Below are 22295 nucleotides of genomic sequence, written 5' to 3'. Positions count from 1 at the left end.
TTCTATGTTTACAGTACATAACTCTAGCACTTCAAATCCTGTCCTCCGGTGATATTTGAGGACCAAGATTATGTCACTGCCATCTCTCCCAGCAATGCATTTTTGGCAACAGGAGCTCACTTGCTGACAAACATTTCTTTCTCATTTGACAGAGAACTGTGCAGAAAACACAAGCGTTCTAGACTGGAAGAGAATTACGATGCTTGCCTAACTTTTTAAAATATAAATGGGCCAAAGGTTCCGAGGAGGAGAATACTGTTCCATGGGCTCTTTTTATTTTTTTTTTTAATTTTTAAGTTTAGAAATGTATTCTGTTTAATTCACATGCTTTATAAAATTTTAATTTAAAAAAATTGAACAAACAAAAACAGTGAATCCAAGACACTATTTTCAAGTCTGCGTCCTTTCAGCCTTCCAAACACCAGCGCTCTCAGGTTGTATGTGCCAAGTGGAACAATGAGACAAAGGTATGAATGGAGCCAAACCCATTCACAGAACAAAATTTCATGGAACTGAAGGATCCTTTCTGGGACTCGATAATTACCTTTATAGCATAAAAAATATATATCCTAGAACAGAACAGAATAAAATTCCAGTATTCCGAATGAACTTGTACCAGGTGGACTGAGACGCACAGTGTGCTGGCAAAGGCCCGGCTTCCCTTGTTGTCCATCCCTAGAACCCCAGTTCTGATTCACTTCATGTGCTCCTTTTAAATCCAACTTCAGTCTTAAGTTCTGCTTTAAATAGCAACTATTTACAAATTCAAACAGGTCCGTGCGTGTTTCTATCCAAGTCTGAATATAAAATTGAAATATTTTCTTTGATAGAATTAAATATGCCAAAAACATCAAACAGAAAACAGTGACATAACTGGACATTTAAAAAAGAAAATTCATCCCTTTATTTGGAGTATTTTACTAAATAGCATCAGGTAATATTCTAAATATCAGATAGAATATTAGAGTCAAAATTTAAATTCAGGCATCGAATTTTGAGCTAAATTATAGGTTCTTCATTAAACATGGATCTGCTACCGGGCTGTGAAGATCCAATGCAGATCCCTACTCCTGAAAAAAAGAGGACTCCCAATGTAACTATTAAACATACCTGACAATAGGATACTAGACTTTCTTTTTCTTAAGATTTATTTATTTTTATTACAAAGTCAGATATACAGAGAGGAGGAGAGGCAGAGAGGAAGATCTGCCATCTAATGATTCACTCCCCAAGTGAGTGCAACGGCCGGTGCTGAGTCGATCCAAAGCCAGGAACCAGGAACTTCTTCCAGGTCTCCCACACGGGTGCAGGGTCCCAAAGCTTTGGGCCGTCCTCGACTGTTTTCCCAGGCCACAAGCAGGGAGCTAGATGGGAAGTGGAGCTGCCGGGATTAGAACCAGCGCCCATATGGGATCCTGGCGCGTTCAAGGCGAGGACTTTAGCCACCAGGCCACGCCGCTGGGCCCCGGATACTAGACTTTCTACCACTGTCTGCATCTACAATGCAGTGTTAACACTGGATGGCAGAATGCTGAACTTGAGACTATTGTTGAAGGACTATGTATCTTGCTATTAAATTTATTCTGCCTTATTATGCTTTATTAACTTTATTATGCTTTATTATGCAGAGGCAACAACAGAAAAACAGTAGAATAAAATCAGCAATGATGATACAGGGGCAAAACACAACGCTTATCTACTCTTTGGGTGTATTTAAGAATTTTGCAAGGGGAAAACAAGAGTACACACTAAAAAATAGGCTATAACCACTTACCACATTTAGTTACAAATTGATCATCAGTGCTATTATTTCCCACCTTAAATGTATCTTTAAAATGAAGGTCTGACAATTGAGCTGGTAGTCAAAAAACAGAGCACTTCACACCCACAAGAAATATAAATATCATTTGCTAGATAACTGCTACATCTCATAGTCTAGACTTTTGAGCATATGTTCAGGTTTTTCATTTGAATGCAAAGGATAAGGAAAGTGTGAAATTATTAAGCAAATAAAATACACAGCTTCTATTTCACCTAATATTTTTAAATTCGAAATTAACTTGTTATGAAATATCAAGTCCACAACGCTTTCATATTTTTATATAGTTTTATACAGGTGGCTTTCCTACTGCCACATAATATTCAGTGGCTGGATGGAAATGTTTGAATCTGGAATGATTATATATACCTGTGTACACACATCAGGTATAGTCACAGAATCAAATAAGGTACTCCAGTTTTACCTTTTTCTAATGAATTGGCTGGCTGTGCCAACAAAATCAAGTTCGTCTTATTACTTTTTTTAGCTACCTAACATTTGTGATTCTGTTCTATAAACTCTTGCAATAAGATTAAGTAGCAAATGAATCATTAATGAAAAAAGGGAAAATTTTAGAACCATTAAAGAAATTCAATTTGGTGGAAATTAATAGCTCTCACCTTGGAACTACTAAACATGGAGTTCAGGGAGTTTTATAAGAAACACTGCTGCTCTTTTACAACAAATCTACCAGGTGGTTACCACCTATATTTTGTAACAGAGGAAAGAAGTTGAGGGAGGAAAGCAGGTGTCCTTCTCGGCGTTTCACACTCAGAGGCTTAGCCGAGATTATTTCAACCCAAAGCCGTCAACTCCACTGCGCTGTTCCCCACATGATCAGGATGCCGGCAGAGAAAGCCAGCAGAGCCTCATTAAATTCTGACTCCAGATTATACTAATTTCTATAAATGTGAAAACATAAAGCTACTGAAATGCAGTTTATCTAATTTCATAATTGTAATGTATCTGGCTCTCTGAACTTTGTTATACAAATTGAACCTAAAATTTTTTTAAAAAAAAAACTAATTAAAATGCACTAATGATCAAATATCTTCTCTCAGAAACATAATTTGCATACTTCCTATTAGCTACATGTTAGTTACACTAAACTTTCAGTTTTGCATTGTTTTCCATACATGTCAGAGGGTTAATTATTTAACACCAGGAGAAGCAAACTATGGGTGTTTATTTCTTCTCACTTTTCTTCTGGGCATATGTTCATATAGCTGCCTTTGTATCCAAATGCCCATTCCTTTTTCCTTCCTCACTGCTCGCACGCTTCTGTGTACAACTCCCTGAGCAGCCTATGCCTCTTCTTCGTCTCCTTGAGGTGTTTTCCTTTTCCCATTCCATACATTCTTTTCAAAGCCACCTGCCAGGAGTTCTTGACTCTGGAATGTCTTCACAGACAGGCTTACATCAGCCAAAACAAAACCCATGTCAAAATGATAGCATAACTGTCATTTATCAAAATGAACTCCAAGTAATGAATTACTAAATTCACTCTTTATGTAAAAGCCACAGCTGTTTTTCCATACGTGTTCCCAAGTGTTAAGTTACTGCAAAATAGTAACATGATTTATCTATCTTCAATCACACAGCGTTCCTTATATTGTTATAGCTGCACCCCAGAAATTAACAGTGAAACAGCAACCAGTGATAAATAAAACATCCCTCACACATCACAAAGATAACTGGAGTTCTTATATTTTCCCTCTACAACAGCTTCTGAAAATAAAAGCTGTCATTATAAGCCTGGCGCTATTGCTCAGTGGCTAAAGTCCTCGCCTTGACTATACTGGGATGCCATCTGGACACTGGTTCACATCCCAGCTGCTCCACTTCATTTCCAGCTCCCTGTTTGTGGCCCGGGAAAGCAGTAGAGGACAGCCCAAAGCCTTGGCACCCTGCACCCATGTGGGAGACCCAGAAGGAGATCCTGGCTCCTAGCTTCAGATCAGCTAACTTCTGGCCATTTTGTCCACTTCTGGGGAGTGAAACCCCAAAGAGGGGCTTTTGGGATGATCTTTCTGTCTTTCCTTCTCTCTGTAAATCTGCCTTTCCAATAAAAATAAATGAAAGCTGTCATTAAACTGGGCCCATAAAGTGAAAGGTGAGAATATTCATCTCAGCATCCGTATTGTCTGTGTTACATACAACACTTGCAATACACTAGATGCTACAACTTGTTAATAACTGGGTGGATGAAACATCACTTTAATGTCTCTACTTGAAGTATACTCACAAGTTGTAACATGCTTCATGAAAGTCTTCATTTTCTTTTATTTTCCATTATGAAAGTTTATCCAAAAACCAGTAGGTCCTTTTAGAATTTCAGAATAGGAAAGACTACAAATACAACATTTAAAAAGAAAAGGATTCCAGAAAGTCAAAGTAATGTGTCCAAATATATACACATGCTTAGTTAGCCATTCAAGGCAAAATTAGAATCAGGTCTCCTGAATTCTGAAATTTTTGAATTTCACCAATTCTATTTATTTTGGAAAAAATAATAAACATTGTTGTGATCTTTCTATTTAACATCAATGCATCTAAGAATCATGATTAGTATGTCAAAAACCTGAGCTTGAATAGTTTATTAATTAAATAATTGGATTAATTACTTGGCAGTGTTCTGGTACTAACAAACTTTTTTTCCTTCTTGCAAATCTTATGAATAAAGAACACATTTCACATGACTTAAATACTTCATAAGACCACTGAGAAGGCAGAAGTTTACATAGCAAGTACAATTTTTTATGAAATAAACTTTGTTGAGATAATAGAAAACTCACAAAACAACAAGAAATTCTCATTTAAACATGCTCCAGCAGCACCTATTCTTGGTGGCATAAAGTAAAAACTGTTTATATCTAACAAGAGACAATACAGGACAATAATCTTTCCAAGTGTTTTGAGGGAAGTTTAAAATCTGTATAATGTAAGATAATTAATCTACGTAAATTATCTGAGGCAGGGTACTAGTTTGTCAGATAAAAGGAAATGGGTGGAACTTTGACACCACACACTCTCTCTCTGTGCCATTAAGTGTATTGGTAATTCGGTTAAATAGTTGCAATTTTCCATATATGCATTATGTCTTTCAAAATATTTATACCACATGCACCTGCATGTTCTCAAAATTCACCAAATAGATACTTCTCAAAATGGAAAAAAATTGGGTCATGGGAAGCACAAATAGCTTTTGCATGTATTTGGTCATCACATTTCAAGTTTCTTACTCTGAAAACTATTACCTGTGGTTGCATTTTTCATTCACCAAATACCCACATTTAAATGTGACTGTTTCCCCCTCATATTCTGGCAGTCCACGCATAAGTTCTCAGCTTATTGTACGTGCTTCTTGCGTAAGGGATGGAAAAGTCTGAGGTGAAATTGCCATTACCAGAGGTGCTGTCCTTACTTTTAGAAATTGCTAATTCTAGATTCCCAGGCAAAAATAAAAGCCCTCTAGAATTATAAAAACAATGCCCTCAAAAACCCACCACTATCTTTAGTATAATCATAGTATCAAATACGTATCTGTGGCATTGGTGAATTAACATAGTGTCCAAATATAGCTTTGGATACTGACACAAAACTATGGATGCAGCTGCTGTACTCTTCTTAGATGGGAGTACATGAAATCAAATATATGCTGTCTGGGAAACACACAGGAAAGAACACCCATCAGCAGCCAACCCATTCCAGATCATCAAGGGGGAGGGTGGCAGATAACACACAAGACGAGAACAACAGCAAGGTGACCAAACAGGTGTCACACTGCTGAACCAACAGGTCACTCCCCATGAATACAAGCGCCATGAGGATGTCTGTAGGACGGCCTGGTGCCAGGATACACCCCCTCCCAAATCCCTCCCACTACCAATGACACATGCACTTTTGGGAGGGAGAATAGCGAATAGGCAAAGATCATTGCTCACATTCATCATGGACACTCTAAAAAAGTGTATGTCCTAGGTTTGGGTAGATAAGGGTGCTGTCAGGAATTACATCCTGACACCTAAAGTCAGCGTGGGGATGGAGCTACTTTTGATCGTCTGCAATGGAGTAGCTCACCCATAACAGGAAAAGACTGGATCAGGGATCTGACATGCCTGAAGATGCTGAAGGTCAAGATTAGCTGAAATGTTTAGTAGGAAGCAGGCCCGGGGGTGGGGGTGGAAGGGGGGAGAAGCGGTCATGTCCTGGAAGGATCCTGGCCAAACAGGCAGTGTAGTGTACACCTCCACCTGTTTATGATACGGACATCACCAGATGAACACAAGTTTGCAGAGACCTTGGGAGGTATTTATCCATTCAACAAATGCTTCTCGAAGGCCTAAATACGAGGAAGCCACACACACACACACACACACACTATATATATATATATATATATATATATATATATATATATATATATATAAAATATATATATATATATATATATATATATAAAAACAACATTCTGAAGAGTCCAGGAAAGTGTGAGTGAAGAGGCGCAGGAGTAAGAACTATCAGCGGGCTTTAGGAAACAAGAGACCAAGTTTATCCAGAGAACAGGGTTTAACCAAAAAATAAATGCCCAGTGAATAAGGAGAAGGGATATAACGAATACAGGCTAGCGTTTTCTGATTCAGAAGGCAACTCAGCAAAGTATGTGACAGAGAGTTCCCAAAGAAGACCGGAGAAACGGATGTAGATAGATTGTGGAATTCAAAGATGTCACACAAGGTCACACCAAGACCAAGAGAGTGTGGGAATGAGAGAAAGGGTTTCCTGGAAGGGGCCAGGGCTCCTTGGGGGATGCTAGAGAGCATAGGTTAAAGACATGGAAATGCAAACTGCAGAACTCAGTGCTTGGTAAAGTTTGGGGGAAAGAGAACAGGTGGGTGTGAAAGAGCACCAGGACCGTTGGGATTGAGGCACGAGGTAGAGTCCAAGGCTGGAGATGGGTACGCAGCTCCCCCCACCCCAAGGGGCAGAGAGCAGCAGAGTCCTACTCCTCTCCGGTCTTCTAATCCCATCCCACCAGACCCGAGGGCTTCAGCGTCTCTCCCGGGAGGCCCGCTGGAATCCTGGGGCCAGAAGGGGATGAGGCCCGGCCGCCCCCCAGCGGTCTGGCTCTGTGCTCCCGGCTGGGCGAGCTCGCCCCGCTCCAACTTTCCCTGATCCCTGCCCACTCCCGAGACGCGCGGTCCCCTTGGCCCCCGGCTCACCGAGGGCGCCGTCAGGCGGCTGATGCTCTCGCCCAGCGAGTCCAGGTTGACCCGCCTCCGGCGCTGCACCCTCCTGGCCCCGGCCGTGGCGGCGGCGGCCGCGGCAGAGGCAGCCGGGGCCGGGGCGGCGGTGGCGGCGGCGGCCGCTGCGCTTGGCTCGGGCGGCCCGGGCGGGCTCCTGCTGCCATTCCAGCAGAGCCTGGACAGAGGGCACTCCCCCTCGTCCTCGGGGCTGGTCTCCAGGTAGTCGGAGCCCAGGGAGCTGAAGGACTCGGACGAAATCTTCCTCTGAGACATGCTGCTGGCGGCGCGGCGGCGGTGGCGGTAGAGGTGGCGGTGGCGGCGGCGGGACCCGCTAGCGGGGCTGCGTTAGGCGCGTCAGGACCGCGGGGCGCTGCGGTCGCGCACAGCCGGGCGAGAGTCCCCGGGACCGCGCAGCCCCCTGAGCCCTCTGCTCATGGTGGGAACTTGAGGGGCGCCTCGGGGCCCGGGCTCGGCGGCGGCTCCGGGCTGGGCTGGACTGGGCTGGGGGCCGCCGCTGCCTCTGCTTGCTGCTTGGCGCGGCGCCGCCTCAGCGCCCGCCTCGGCGCATCCCCGTGCGCCGCGCTCCCGCTCGCGGGCGGCTCGGAGCGAGTGTGTGACCGCGGGCGGCGGGGAGGGCAGGGCGGGCAGGGCTCGGGCCTCACGGCCGGCCGCCGCCGGGGAGCCTGAGGCTGGTGCCGCCTGCGCTCCTAGCTCGCCCCCTTCTCAGCTCTCCTCCCGCCCCTCTGCACTGGCTGCCCGCCTCCCTCCTTCTCCCTTTATCGCCCCCGCCCCCCAGGCTCGCCCTCCGCCGGTATCACGTGTCGCCGTCATACTCATTGGGAGTCTCTGCCTCGCTTGTCGCCACGTTTCAGGAGCAAGGAGGACACTTTGTTGCTGTCCTTTGCGCGCCCTCCGCGGCTGCCACCGCTCCCCACTCGGAGGAGGAGTGCACCGTGGCCCAGATGGGACCAAAGCGCCCCTACCAAGAAGATGCTTTGTACCAGGCCCAGGAACCGCCACCGGCAAGCGGGGAGGCTCCGACGGGCGCTGGAGGGGAAAGAGGAGCGCGGCGGGGAGCGGAAGACTTCCCTCTGGAGTCCACCTTGGGAAGCCTGACAGCGCAAAGTGGGGCGGGGGGTGGGGTGGTCAGGGTCCACACGTGTCTTCCTCCACTTCCCGCTCCCACCCTCTCCTAAGTTGATTTTGGAAGTTCCGAGGTTAAAAGGCAAAGGCCAAGTGCTGCAGCCCACCCATTACAGTGGAGACTCTTATGGTGGGGGGTAAGGGGGGAAGAGGAAGAGAAGGGAAGGGGTCAACATGTTGGCGCCCGTTCTGTTGGAGCAGCTCGTGGAAACCAGGGCTCCTGGCTTCGCGCGAGGCGGTGTAGAAGCGGAGCGAGCCAGACCGGAGCAGGAGAGGACAGAGGCTGCCTGGGCAAGAGCCTGGCCACGGAGCCTGGCTCTGCGGGGTGCATGGGCTCCCGCCCCCGCCCGCTGCGCACCAGTGCTGGACAGCTCCATAGGCCACCTGCAACCTCGTCTGTCGGTGTGGGGTGGGGAGGGGGACAGGGACTCCACCATCAGGACTTGTCACTGGGAGGGGCGGGGCGGGGAGACACTAGGGAGCGACCCCCTGGCACTCCTCGCTGGCTCTTTGCTGCTGCTACGTGATGTGTTTGCACTTGGCTGCTCAGAAATCTAAGGGGAGTAGGGAGGCAGGCTTTTCACAGCCCGGGAACAGGCTCCTCACAGCATGGGCACATCTCTGGCCGCGAGTTTTCAGCCTAGTGGCTTCATTCCAAACCTTGCCTCATTCCAAGTCCGTCCTAGCAGTGCCTAGCCCCATTTTCCTTGTGTTAACTCCAGAAAAGCCTCTAGTCAATTTAATCTCACGTTAGTGTAAGAGTTGGGAAGCAGGGACACCAGGCTATGTTTCCCACAGAAGCAATGCAGCTGGACCCCCTCCTCTGCCTACGAAAAGTAAAGTCTCCGTGTAGTGACTTCACAGCCTAAAAACGCAAGAGCCCAAGTGGAAATTGTTTGATTTTATTTTTCCTTTCCTATTTCTCAAAGGACTAGCCCTTGCGAGTGAAGATAGATGGGTTTTTGTGGATCATATTCATTTAAAAAGTAGCAAAATCATAAACCTAACACTGTGTACCTCCACTCTGATTTTCTTTTAACTCTAAAATTTCCCATTTGTTTAGGAAGACCCAAATATGAAAGTTGCTTGAACATTCCAACATGCACCCCAAGGGATTCACAAAAATGCTTGTACCCAGATCTTGTATGGATGTTAAAGATACAAAAACCATGTGTACTGTTACAAGCTTATCTTTCTCAGCCTGCTGAATAATTTTCTAACTGCATAGTTTCTTATCAGAGGAAATTCTGGCCCTCTTTATTGTTCGCATTACTTGGTATGTCTGTTTTGATTTCCCCATGAACTCCAATAATTCAATATGCATTTGTTCCCAATGGAAATTATACATAAAGTACACTTTTAAACAGAATGAATAATAACCAGTCCTTGTAAAATATTTCACTTACCATTTTGTTCAGTGAAACATTCCTTTGGAAATTACATTATTACAACTTTGAAGGAACTAATATTCCTTGCTATGTGCTAACAGTTGCAGCATAATATGTTGGTGTTCTTTAGCAATGACATAGTCAGCAGGTTCTTTAGAATCTTATCATTATAAATGTATTATTAAGGAAACTAAAGAAAATATCATCTTTACATTTTTTCCAATTATCTACTATCAACCTACCCTCTCAAAAAAAAAAGTCATTTTGCAGATACTAAGTAACCTTCATATGAACCTTAGACCTAAAACATGTTACTCATGATTCTATCGCTTGGCTCAAACACAGAATTACAGAGTGCAAAACAAGGAGTGTCATTTATTAGTAAAATTAACAAGAGCCCAAGAGTCTTCCTGTTTATACTGGAAGTTTATTGCTGGAAAGAACTCTGAACATATTGGAATTCTTTTTTCTTCATGTGAACTGGTTAACTCAAAGACTGCTTACAGAATTCCGCTAGATGAAGTGCTCTGAAAATTTTCTGAAAACGACCTTGCCTTTGATTACAATTTTTCCCACTGATTTTTAAACTATCAACAAATAGAAGCCTAGTTATAGACAGCACATCATCTGCTTTTGCTTTCAAGGGTTTCCTTTGTATTTCTGTTCAGGGGCAGGGTTCAAAATTCTATATTTGAATTAACATTTGTAAAAGGAACCATAACCTAGTCTCCATGAGAGAGAGAGACTGACAGCTAGTAAAAGCCTTCCAAATATTTTAGGCAAAGAATTATCAGCAGAGTGCTTTGGCTTTAGGAAAAGAAGCCTACAAGGAGCTCATGCTCACACAGTCTATGTGAGGTTTATTGCATTTCCATAACATCCTGAAATTCCAGTCTCCTAGTGGGAAAGAAAAAAAGCAGAAATGTGCTTTGTTTATTTGTGAAGTTCTTGAGGGCATCAGAGACTGATTCAGCTTTGAGGAATTCTCACAAAGCAGATTTCCTACTAACTCAAAATGGTGACTGTATCTACCTTGAACTCCTCTCCTTCAAGGAGCTTCATTTAATTTTATTTTTATCCTTTCTAGAGAAGTACTCAGAGAAAAATCATCCCTGTCAAATTCAAATAAAAACTGCAATCAGTTCTCATTGCTCAAATTCTTTATTTCAGAGCTCCCAACTGTTTCCTAATTTCTTTTCATCCATCTAAGTCTCCAGCAAGACAATCTGCAACATCGGTATAAGCTTTCCCTGAAGCAGAGCTTTTCCTGATATCAGAAGACTAAGGGAATCCATCCCTACAGTCACTGTTTAAACCTAGCAACTCTCAGGAATTATGCTTCCAATCTTAAAGCACATTCACTAAAGGGATGTACTGGTTGGTGAATTCCTAACTAGGGCAAGTTCTTCAGTATCTTTAACCTAAAAACTCATTCATTCTCTCTCTCTCTCTCTCTCTTTCTCTCTCTCTTTCTCTCTCTCTCTCTCTCTCTCTCTCTCTCTCTCTCTCTCTCTCTCTCTCTCTCTCTCACACACACACACACACACACACACACACACACAGAAGGCTTAACCCTAGGTCCACATTTCCTGAGTGAGATCTGTGTCTCTTCTTACATTATTATCTCTTTTTCTCTTAAGAGAAGGCAAATATACTTTCTTAGTGCAAGACTGTGAGCAAATAAGAGTGAAGATTCTGTATTTCATAGTCTTGCATAATTTTGTAATAGTAAATATAAAGGGGAATATTGAACGGCTGGAGAAGAGCCATCTGCTTTACTCCTTCATAAAAAGGACACTTGAGAAACAATATAATTCATCATCCTAAGGCTGTATTTTGTCATGAAACCAGAAAACGTACAATTCTTGCTTCTCAAAAAAAAAAAAAAAGAAGAAGAAGGAGAAGGAGAAGAAGTGGGAGGGAGAGAATACAGAAAGAAACAAAACACAAAGTAGAATTTATACCAGAAAGTTACTTAGGAGGGATATGGATGTCTTTTGTGAAGAGAGGGCGAGTGATCAGTGTGCTTGGATGCCAGTGGCAGACACCACTCTTGGTAAGTGGCTCTGCACTTGTGCGTCCCAGAAATCCATCCTTCTCTCAGGAAGAGACGCTGTGAGTCACTGCCTCAAACCTCTGCCCCATGGCCACCTGCAAGTCCGTTTTCTGTCAGCACCATTGGCTCTACACATATTTAAGTTGGAATTATTTTTGAACACCAAGTATAAGCTGGAAGATTATCGTATCTTTTATACACATTTCTGCAGACCTCACCCATGTCTTTACATGGCTAATAATAGTAACAGTTTATCCCTAGTAGCCTTTAGTTATTTTCTTAAACATTCATTTCCAGCTTATGTCTCTTTCCAAATCCTTTTGCTTTCTAACTCTATGTAGATAAAGGTAAATTAATATCAGTTAAGAACTGCCTATGTACCAGATTCTATTTATTTATTGCTTCATTTGAATCTTCACAGTACCACAACAGGACACATTCTCCAGATATTTAAATATGTAAGCTGTGGCACATGATCTTAAATATCTTCCACCAATGTTATGGAAAACACAAATATTGGAGTCTGAATTCGAATTCTGAGTCCTAGGCCCACATTATTTTCACTGAAGTACATTTCTTGCCTGCCTTGTCTTAAAAATATCTTAAAAACACAGAAAAAAAGCATACTGTGAGTGGTTTCCTGCAATAAAATAAATAACACAAACACTATTAATCTGTTTGAATTATTTCTTTCAATATAAAGGCTTGTGAAAACGCTGGCATATACAGAAGTTCTACTAGTTACTGGTACAGTCACTGGTTGCTTAACCTGTAACTCAAACCCCTCACCTCTAAATTAAAAGCACTAGATACAATTGCTATGCTATTAGTATTAACACTCCTCAACATTTTACATTTTTTTCCATTTGTTGGGCTATTAATTCTCTTTCCAGACATATCTTGCTTCCAAAAAATTTTCCTCTCACACATCAAAAAGTTAGCTTCTCCTTCTCCTCCAGCCCACATCCTTTCTGAGAATGTAATTTCTCTGAAAAATTTATTATCCAATACCTAAGAAAATTTGTTCTTCAGTACCTATATGAAACTGCTGTAAACATAGTCCATGGAATTAAGCAGATAAAAAGGAAAAATTTCAACTCAATTATATCTGCTTAGATGTTCACCATTTCCCTCTCCTTTCGTAACACAATTCTTCTGTCTACTTTATTAAATTACAGGAGGGAATCATATCATCCTGTCTACAGCTTATTACACTTGACAGCTAGCAAAATTAAGTATGAGTTATCAGTAGGGATGTCTTGATATAGCCTTGTGAATGTTAATATACATTTACTTAAATAGGGTCAATGTGTAGTAATTATGCATTCTGCTATTCAATCATTATTTTAAAATAATAACCATTTCCCCAACCTAATTTTAATAGAAATACTAGAATTCCTAGAATTATTAACAATAGGATAAAATATTGTGCTTTTGCCATTAGATATAAAAAGAACCTTAGCAAAATGTTACCAACAACGATTAACATGACGATGTACTGGGACTCGATAAGACAATAGGAAGCGTGAAGTCTTAAAAATAAAACATAGGTTTAGTTATTTCTGAAGCCCTCCATGCAGTGAATAGAATGGCTATAATTCCCTTTTGGTGCATGATAAAAGGACAGGCATTTATATCACCACAATGAACTAACACCAGATGTTCCGTTTATGTAATTCACATCGTTTGGTTAGGAACAGTTCACTTATCCTTGTTTCCAGATAAGTAGTGTATCTGGGCAATTATGTCAAAGTGAATACATTTCAATCCTGTCTACAAAGACCCCAGAAGTGACTCTGTCTTTCTCACCATGCCATTCAGACATAGTATTATTCCAAAATATTAGACAAATTTCTCAATTCATTCTTCTTTTAAAAACAGATCCCCACATCTCAGTTATCATTTTTTGTTCAAAACAAACAAAAAACAACAACAAACAGGAGAGACAATAGTAGAGCTCATTATTCTGTCCAGAGGAAAGAAGGCACTTCATTGTGTTCTGTTGTTAGAGAAATGAAGGCATCCAAAGATTGAGAGACCTGTCCATGGTGCAATGCAAATCCAATTTTGTAGTATAATTGTAAAAGACTATTAGTAGGAAATACTTCCCTGGGAATAGGCAGGTATGGGCTATTTGTGCAGAACAGCACTGAGTCATTTACTGAGCAAATAATAGGTTTGCATTTATCCACTTACATATAACTATCACACCTATGTTCAGTTATCCGCCTCATCCAAACATATGTTCAAGTAGTGGAATGTTTAATAAACATATAGAAGAGTTAAAAAACATCAGTAAACAAATTTTGAAAATGCAGTCAGATTGGATGTCATTAGAAATAAATAATTTAATACTCATGTTTTAGGTGAAAAGGATAAATTATACATATTTCTTTTCAAAGAAAATTGGACTGGCCTTTAAAGGATGAGCAAAATTTTAACAGATGCAAATGAATTAATTGGGCATAAAGAGGGAAGAAAGCAACTTGCATTTATAAATCATATGTTGAGAAATGCAGTAATATAAAACCCAAAGAAAGGCCTTGCTATGGACTTCATCTGGTATACCTTAAATATAAATCAATTTAACTTGTTGACCTAGGAAATTACATGAAGAGATTTTGGTATGGATTAAGTAAGGCTATGTATTCATCTGGTCAATCCATTGTTCTCCAGAACATAGACCAGCAAGCTAACCTGCTTCATTTGTCTAGGAAATGAGTTACTTACCTCAGAAACTAAGTCATGTTGTGTCTTTATGATGCCCCTCCCTAAACACAACAACATTCTGTTTTGGGGCACACATACTGTAAATAATCTTCTGATTATATTGCCCAGGAATATAATCCTAATCAACAAAGTACATAATTGTTTTTATCTCAGTTTACTGTTTTTCTACAATAACCAATTTTCTTTTTTCTTTTTATTTCATTTTATGACACAGTTTCATAGGCTCTGGGATTCCTCCACTCCCTCCAAAAATCCCTCCCCTCCCATATTGAATTCCTCCATATTGTTGCAGTGGTACAGTTCATATCCAGTCCTGATTCCTTCATTGAGGGCATGGACCATGTAGAAAGTCCAGCATCTTATTGTCCAGATAAATTCAACAGTTTCATTGGAAGACCATCCCTGGTCTGAAAGTAGATCTGGCTACAATAACCAATTTTCAAAGCATATTTAAGTTTAATAAACTATAGGAGAAAACGTTAATCTTTACACAAACTACTTTTTAAAAAAGTAATCTTCCCTTAGAGATGCAATACAGTGCTACTTCAGGTTAAAATTGTTGATTTGTTTTAGATTTAACTAATAGGTCCCAAAGTTATCCATTGTTTATCCTGAGATAATAACTTAGAAAATTTGGTGATGGGAATTATAAGTCGGATTGGTCAAGAAAAATTATTCTACCCTGATACATATCAAATATATTATGATATTATGTTCATTCCAACATCCATCCTTTTTCCATTACAGAAAAATAGTTGAAATTGATACCATTATTTCAACAACAAGGATGAGAATGTTAATTCACACATATTGAGAATATTTGCTCTCATGAATTGCTTGCAACTAGTGGGACAAGACAAGTATTCAAAACAAAATCACTTGTAGCCAACTTCAATAAATATTAGAGACAAAGAGGAAAATGGAGGAAAAGAAATGGATTGTATGTGCAAATATTTGCAAACATGAGTATCAGAGGGGGCAGATACTACATGAATAACTGGAAAATCAATTCCAAGAGGGGAAACAATTCAGAGTGTGAAATCCCCAGATTGGAAGAACAGTGAAGCAATGACTAGATGAGTTTGCAGGCGAAGCACAATACAAAGAACAGCAGCTTAGTTTACTCCACTGATTACTAATGAGCATTTTAACAAATGAGTTCTTTATACAGAGATGGTGCTCATTTATACATACAGATGCCCCATCTACACATTACCACTGATTTGCTCTCAGAATGTTTTCTGACGGAGCTAAATCTCGAAAGCCACCAGAAGTAAATGCTGGCCTTGCTCTCTCTCAGGGGTTCCTTCAATGCTTTTAGCTGACAAGTGCTCATGTTCTTAGGAGGTTACATAATGAACTCTAATAAAATTAATTGTCTCTAGGCTGATGAGGTTATAGATGGTCCGTGTTCTTGAGTCTCAATGATTTTAGCAGAATTTCTTCCACCACTGTTCCCTGTTCTCTTTGGTGCTCTATTTCAAAAATGAACACTTCTGCAGTTTGCTGTTTGCTTTTTCTTGGTACTTTTCCATGAACAAAGAAACAGTGTCTTCCTCTTAATATATATAATGGCATAATAAAATTTCTTTTCAATCTAGCCAAATTTAAAATGAAATCATTGTATTTTAATAATAAATGGTGTCAATTTATAAAATTATTTAGGATGCTTATATGCAGATACAATTTAAGCAAATATGACCACAAAATTTTGTAGCTATAAGCCTAAACTGGAAAACATAACACATTAACAAATATAACCACGTAATAATAACTGATATCAGTCTGTAGGTAGATCCAACATTGTATGACAAAGCCACATAGTCCTCTGATAAGGAACAAAAAAGAATATTCAATAACTTTTTTTCAAGTTATTTTTTCTGAGTTTCTGAAATGCCTGCCATTGTCCATGCCCACAATGATGGACATATGATTGTGTATGAAGAACTACACTATAGTAATGATATAGGTGAACTCAGTGAGGGGGAGGGACTGGGAAGGGGATAAGGGAAATCCCAGGGCCTATTGAATTTTATCATAAAATAATAATAAAAAAAGAAGCTAAAAAAGATATAATTAACAACTTGATTTGGTATAAAGGACTGTACTATTGTAATAATATAGGTGAAATCAATGGGGAGAGAATTGAGGGAGGGATAAGGAAAATCCCGGAGTCTATGGAACTGTATCATGAAATAATAAAATAAATAAATTTAATATAAAAAAGAAAAATGAGCATTCTAAGCAAGTTATTTATACTTGCATGCTTGAATGTATGTGTACAGAAACAGGAAAATATTCTACTTTTATCAACAATTAGTTAAAAGGAGTTTAAAGTGTATGAATAAAGATCTTTTATATTTGCTTTTTAATAAACTTTCTGCTTATTTATATTGAACAAAGCAAAAAATAAAAAATGCCTTCTTGGGAGAAATAAAAGTATCTTTCTTTATATTAAACGGTACTATCATGATTAGTTTTACCTTTATTATCTTGTGTGAAGCAATTTCTTGTTAACAGGAAATCTATATCAAGGGTGGAGCTCATTTTTATTCTTCAGTATGGTAATTGTCTCCACCATGATTATAGTTTAAAAGCAGAGATAATCATTCCATGAACCAAGCACCTAAGCCAATCTCTAGTCTAGTCGAGAAAAATAATAAAATCAATATATACACATTAGTTCATTTCTTCATTCAAAATTATTGTCATTTTTTTGGCTAGATACTGTGATAGATATTATGGAGAAAGGAAAGCGTAAAACAGTCTATCTTTAAAACACCCAGCCATAGAATAAAAACTGAAAAAATTAATTCTAAGACAAGAAAAAGAAGCAGTCTGTTACATTTTAAACATTACTTTTAGAGTGGAGAGATATGCATACTTAGAAAAAATAAGTTAAATGGCTTCATGGAGATGATATTTGATCTGAATTTTAAAGAATAAGGAGGATTTTGATAATGCGAGGTGGACACATCCTAGATCATAGAAAGCCTTCCCTGGTTATTTGAGGAGTCATGGTTGCACCCTAGAAGTCCAGATGACCACATGATGGATAAATGTGAAATCCTAGGACTGTTATCAAGGAAAACAAGAGGGTGTTTGAGTAATCCCCCAAAATATGAAGAACTTGAGCAATAGGAAAAGCCCAGCTCTATGCTGAAATCTCTAGCTTTCTTATTTTGTAGCTTTGTGCAAGGTCCTGATCTCCCCAGGCATCAAGTTCTCATCTGTAAAGTTGGCAAAGAAATCTTACAACCAGGATGGATATTGCAACATTGCGATATCCCAAGCTAGAGTGATTGGGGGTAAAGTTTCAGATTTGTTTCTGGTCCAGTTTTCTCCAAATGCACCTATGATACAGCAATGATGGCACAAGTACTTGAGTTCCTGTCACCTATGTGAAAAACCTGAAAAAAGTTTCTGGGCCCTGAGTTTAACCTGTTCTAGCAACAGCTGTTACAACATTTGGGAAGTGAAACAACAGAGAGATTTCCTTCTCTCCCTCTTGTTCTCTCTATCTCTGTGTGTGCACATGTGTATTTCCAAACCTCTGTCAATCTGCCTTTTAAACAAACAAATAAAACTTTAAAAATAATGCTTCTCACAAGAATAATATACTATTGTCATATTTTGTCAACTATCATAGTAAGATGTCTTAAAAAGAACAAACCAAATTATTGAACATGATCATTTAATTTGGCAAGAGTGAGTGATGAGATTTAAGAATTGCTCCATGTTTTGTTTTGAAGACTATGAAGTTACAGAGAGAACACAGGAAGAAGAAATGGTCTGGGAAAGAAAAAAATGTCTGTCTTACCGCTGAATTTTAAAATGTCTAGTAGACAGCCCAAAAAAAGACCCTGAGTGCAGGGAAGAGAGCTACATAATACTTCAAGACTTGGAATTAGTCAGCATTTAGGTTCAGTCAGGAAGAAGGAGGTAGACAAAACTGTGGTGTGCTAAATAATAATACTCCACCCCCAACAAAAGCACTCCATGTCTCAATCCATGAAATCCGTGAATATGTTAACTTTCACAGCAACAAGTAATTTCTACATGTGGTTAAGGAATTTAACAGTGGGTGGTTATTCAGAGTCAGCTGGTTGACCTACTACAACAACAAAGTCTTTATCAGAAAAACACATGAGAGTGCCTGGAGCAGGAGGGCACTCCAGAGTGGAGCAGGTGGTAAGGAGGAAGCTTGGATCCCAACCACGAAGACTCCCAGATCTTCACCACAAACTATTAATACGAGCAACAAGGACTACATCCCAACTGCCTAGGAGGCCACAGGGAATTGGATGCCCTCAGAGGCCGAGTACTCTGACGTCATCCACCCCCAACCAGAGCTTCCCCAGGGGATGGAAGAAGTCCAAACACTACCATGCAGAAACCAACGTCATCGGAAAGACAACCAGAAGCCCTGAGCGGTCCGCAGAAACAGAAGAACAATAAACGTCCTTCGGGACCAGGGAGGAGAGCTTTCTCTGGTCCGAGCCTGGCTCCACCTCTGGACCCCCACCCTCCCTCGCAATGACCATTGGGATCGCTTCGAAAACCCCTCATAGCAAACAAACAACCATACAAACTAAAAAAACCTAAAATAAATAGACAAACAACAAAAAGTAGAGCTTGGAATCTGACAGGAAAGAGCTGGCGTGGATTGGCTTATGCCTCGCTGGGTGGGACACAAAGATCAGTCACTCCTGACCATGGTGTTGGGGATTTCCCTGCACACCCCCCCAAAAAAAATGTTCTGCACCTTAATTGTCGGCAAATGTCTTGTTAGAGTTACAAGCCAGTCTAGATTATCCCAAAATCTGCCAAGATCAGCAAAATTATACTTCAACACAACAAATGGCTAAATACTAAAATGAAATAGACGCGAGACAGCTGAATGGTACCTTATAGCCATTTTAAGGTATATAGCAGCCGGTCCTGTATATAAACTAAAATTAAAATGTCAATGAGCTAATCATAGGTTGTGGTTAAGAACTTGCTTTTTTTTCTTTTTAACATACTGGTTACTCACAACCATGTCAATTCCATAATGTTGCAAACTGCTGTTGATGTTATATTGGGACTTTTAATTGACTGGGATGATATTCTACCAGCTCTAACTTCGGACCAGAAATGGTCTCCCCAAGAAACTGTTCAACCCATCTGGACAATAAGTAGCTGGACTCTATGCTTGGTATACGTATGCAAGGAAAGAATCTTGATTGAATTTGAACTGTAATACTGCACCAAGGTGGAGGAACCCACCAGGGGGAGGGGCGTGGGGAGGGGGGATTCCCAGAGCCTATGAAACTGTCACATAATGCAAAATAATTAAGAATAATAATAATAAAAAAGAAAAACACATGAGAGGCATCAGCATTGAGGACAAGGTAACTTGACTACAGAATAACAGATTCGAAAGAATGTATTCCAAAGGCAAAACAAACAAACAAACAAAAAAACAGGAGCCACAAACCATGGGATATAGGGGTCACCAGAAGCTGGATAAAACAAGAAAAGTATGCTTCTCTGACAGTCACCTATCATGGCAACTTACAATACAAAGAAAGGATAGCAATCTAGAGAAAAATAAGTTTCTTTTATAAAATTATTTACATAATCTATTTCCATGTATCATAAATAAATTCAGTCACTAAAGTAGCAGAGAACAAAAGAAATTTAGCTAAATGACTTACTAAAATTGTATTATTTGACTGACAGCAGTAATAAAGATGAAAAGAACTATAAGCTTGCTAGTAATTTTTCTTTTTTTTTTCAAAATGCATTTATTTATATTAAAAGGCAGATTTACAGAGAGATGGAGGGACAGAAAGATCTTCGATCTACTGATTCACTCCCAAAGTAGCCACAACAGCTGGAGCTGAGTCAATCCAAAACTGGGAGCCAGGAGATTTTGGGGGGTCTCCCATGCAGGTTCAGGGTCCCAAGGCTTTGGGCCAACTTCCACTGCTTTCCCAAGCCACAAGCAGGAGCTGGATGGGATGTGAAGAAGCCAGGATGTGAACTGACACCCATATGGGAACCTGGCACATTCAAGTGAGGATTTAGCCACTGAGCCATTGCACTGGGCCCCTTAATTTTTTCTTCTTATAATAATGATATCAGTTAACAATTCTGAAACTACATGCCTCCTAAAGATAAAAACTAAGTGAAAAAATAGTATATATACACTGCGCAGTTTTTCCACTGCTAGAAAAAGAATTTACAAATAAGCAAAACTGAAATCTTGGATAAAATCAATAGCACTGGCTTAGAATCAGAAATATCAGCACAAATTCATGTTTAATGCAAGAAGGAAAGATAAGTCTATAGATATGCAGATGGATAAACACAGATGATGGATAAATATGTTACATATTTACTATATATATCCATAAGGGTTCTTAAAAACATCCCTGGAAAATGAAAATAAGATGTAATTTTGGGGTTCTTCATATATTCTGGATATTAATTTATTGTGACAATATTAGCTTTCCAATATTTTCTCATGTTCAGGGTGTTGTCTTTTCAAGGAGACATACATCGAGACACATATGACTTTCACTTTCCAGTTTACCACAATGGCCAGAGCTGAGACTATTTGAAGCCAGGAGCCAGGAGCCACCTCTGGGTCTCCCACTTGGGTAAAGGGGCTCAAGGACATAAGCCATGCTCTACTGCTTTCCCAAGCTACAAGTAGGGAGCTAGTTTGGAAGTGAAGAAGCTGGGATTCGAACCAGTATCTATGTGTCATGCTAGTTCCTCAAGCAGAAACTTAGCCTATTATGTCATAGTCCTGGTCCCCTAAGTATATTTTTAAAAAGATATATTTATTTTTATTGTATAGTCAGATATACAGAGAGAAGGAGAGACAGAGAGGAAAATCTTCCATTCTTTGATTCACTCCCCAAGTGAGAGCAACAGAAAGAACTGTGCTGATCAGCAGCCCGGATCCTCTTCCGGGTCTCCCAAGCAGGTGCAGGAACCCAAGGCTTTGGGCCGTCCTTGACATCTTTTCCAGGCCACAAGCAGAGAGCTGGATGGGAAGCAGGGCTGCCGGAATAAGAACCAGCGCCCCTATGGGATCCTGGCACATTCAAGGCGAGGACTTTAACCACTAGGCCACCGCACCAAGCCCCCATTAATACATTTTTTAAAGATTTATTTACTCATTATTATTGTAAAGGTAAATTTTACATAGAGAAGAGAAAGAAGCCTCCATGCACTGGCCTGCTCCTCAAATGGCCACAATGGCCAGGGCCAAGCCAAGAGTCGGAAGCCTCCCATGTGATATTATCCTCCACTGCCTTCCCATGTCACAAGCAGGGAGCTGAACTGGAAATAGAACAGCAGGACACAAGCCAGCACCCATATGGGATGCTGGTGCTTGCAGGTAGAGGATTAGTCAACTGAATCATTGCACCAGCCCCTTCCACAGTACATTTTCTAATTAAACAAATTAGGGATTGCTAGAAAACAGTTGACTGTGGTTGTATAGGACAATACAAAATGAGTTGAGAGTAACGCTTGCAACTGTACCTGAAGAAGCAGTTAAGGAGATGGCATTTTGGCAGACAAGGTGAGGCCACCACCTGCAGCAGCATCCCCTTTGGACACCAGTTTAAGTACCAGCTACTCCACTTCAGTTCCAACTCCCTGCTTATAACTGGGAAAGCACCAGAGGATGGCTTAAGTCCTAGGGTTTCTGTAATAGTTAAAAGAGCTGAAGGAAGCTCTTGACTCTTGACTTTGGACTGGCCCAACTCCAGCTATTGCAGCCATTTGGGGAGTGAACCAGACAATGGGAAGATTTCTCTGCAACATTGCCTTTCATATAAATAAATAAAGAAGAAGAAAGAGAAGGAGAGGAGGAAGATGAGGAGAAGATGGAGAATGAGAATAAAGGGGAA

At 40.5% G+C, this 22295-nt stretch overlaps 1 protein-coding gene across 1 annotated transcript in view; it reads right to left on the bottom strand.

The window, feature by feature from the left end:
- GUCY1A2 (guanylate cyclase 1 soluble subunit alpha 2) overlaps nt 1–7503 on the bottom strand; it is a 282653-nt gene extending 275150 nt beyond the window's left edge. Inside the window, exon 1 of the mRNA XM_004585031.2 lies at nt 7042–7503. Coding sequence (XP_004585088.2) covers nt 7042–7338 — 297 coding nt within the window. The 5' untranslated portion in view covers nt 7339–7503. The remainder of the gene's footprint in view (nt 1–7041) is intronic.
- Between the last annotated feature and the right edge of the window lie 14792 nt (nt 7504–22295).

The sequence above is a fragment of the Ochotona princeps genome, chromosome 4, assembly GCF_030435755.1.
Source record: "Ochotona princeps isolate mOchPri1 chromosome 4, mOchPri1.hap1, whole genome shotgun sequence".
Lineage (NCBI taxonomy): Eukaryota > Metazoa > Chordata > Mammalia > Lagomorpha > Ochotonidae > Ochotona > Ochotona princeps.
The sequence above is the reverse complement of the archived record's forward strand: the minus strand, read 5'-3'. Positions and strand labels throughout refer to the sequence as shown.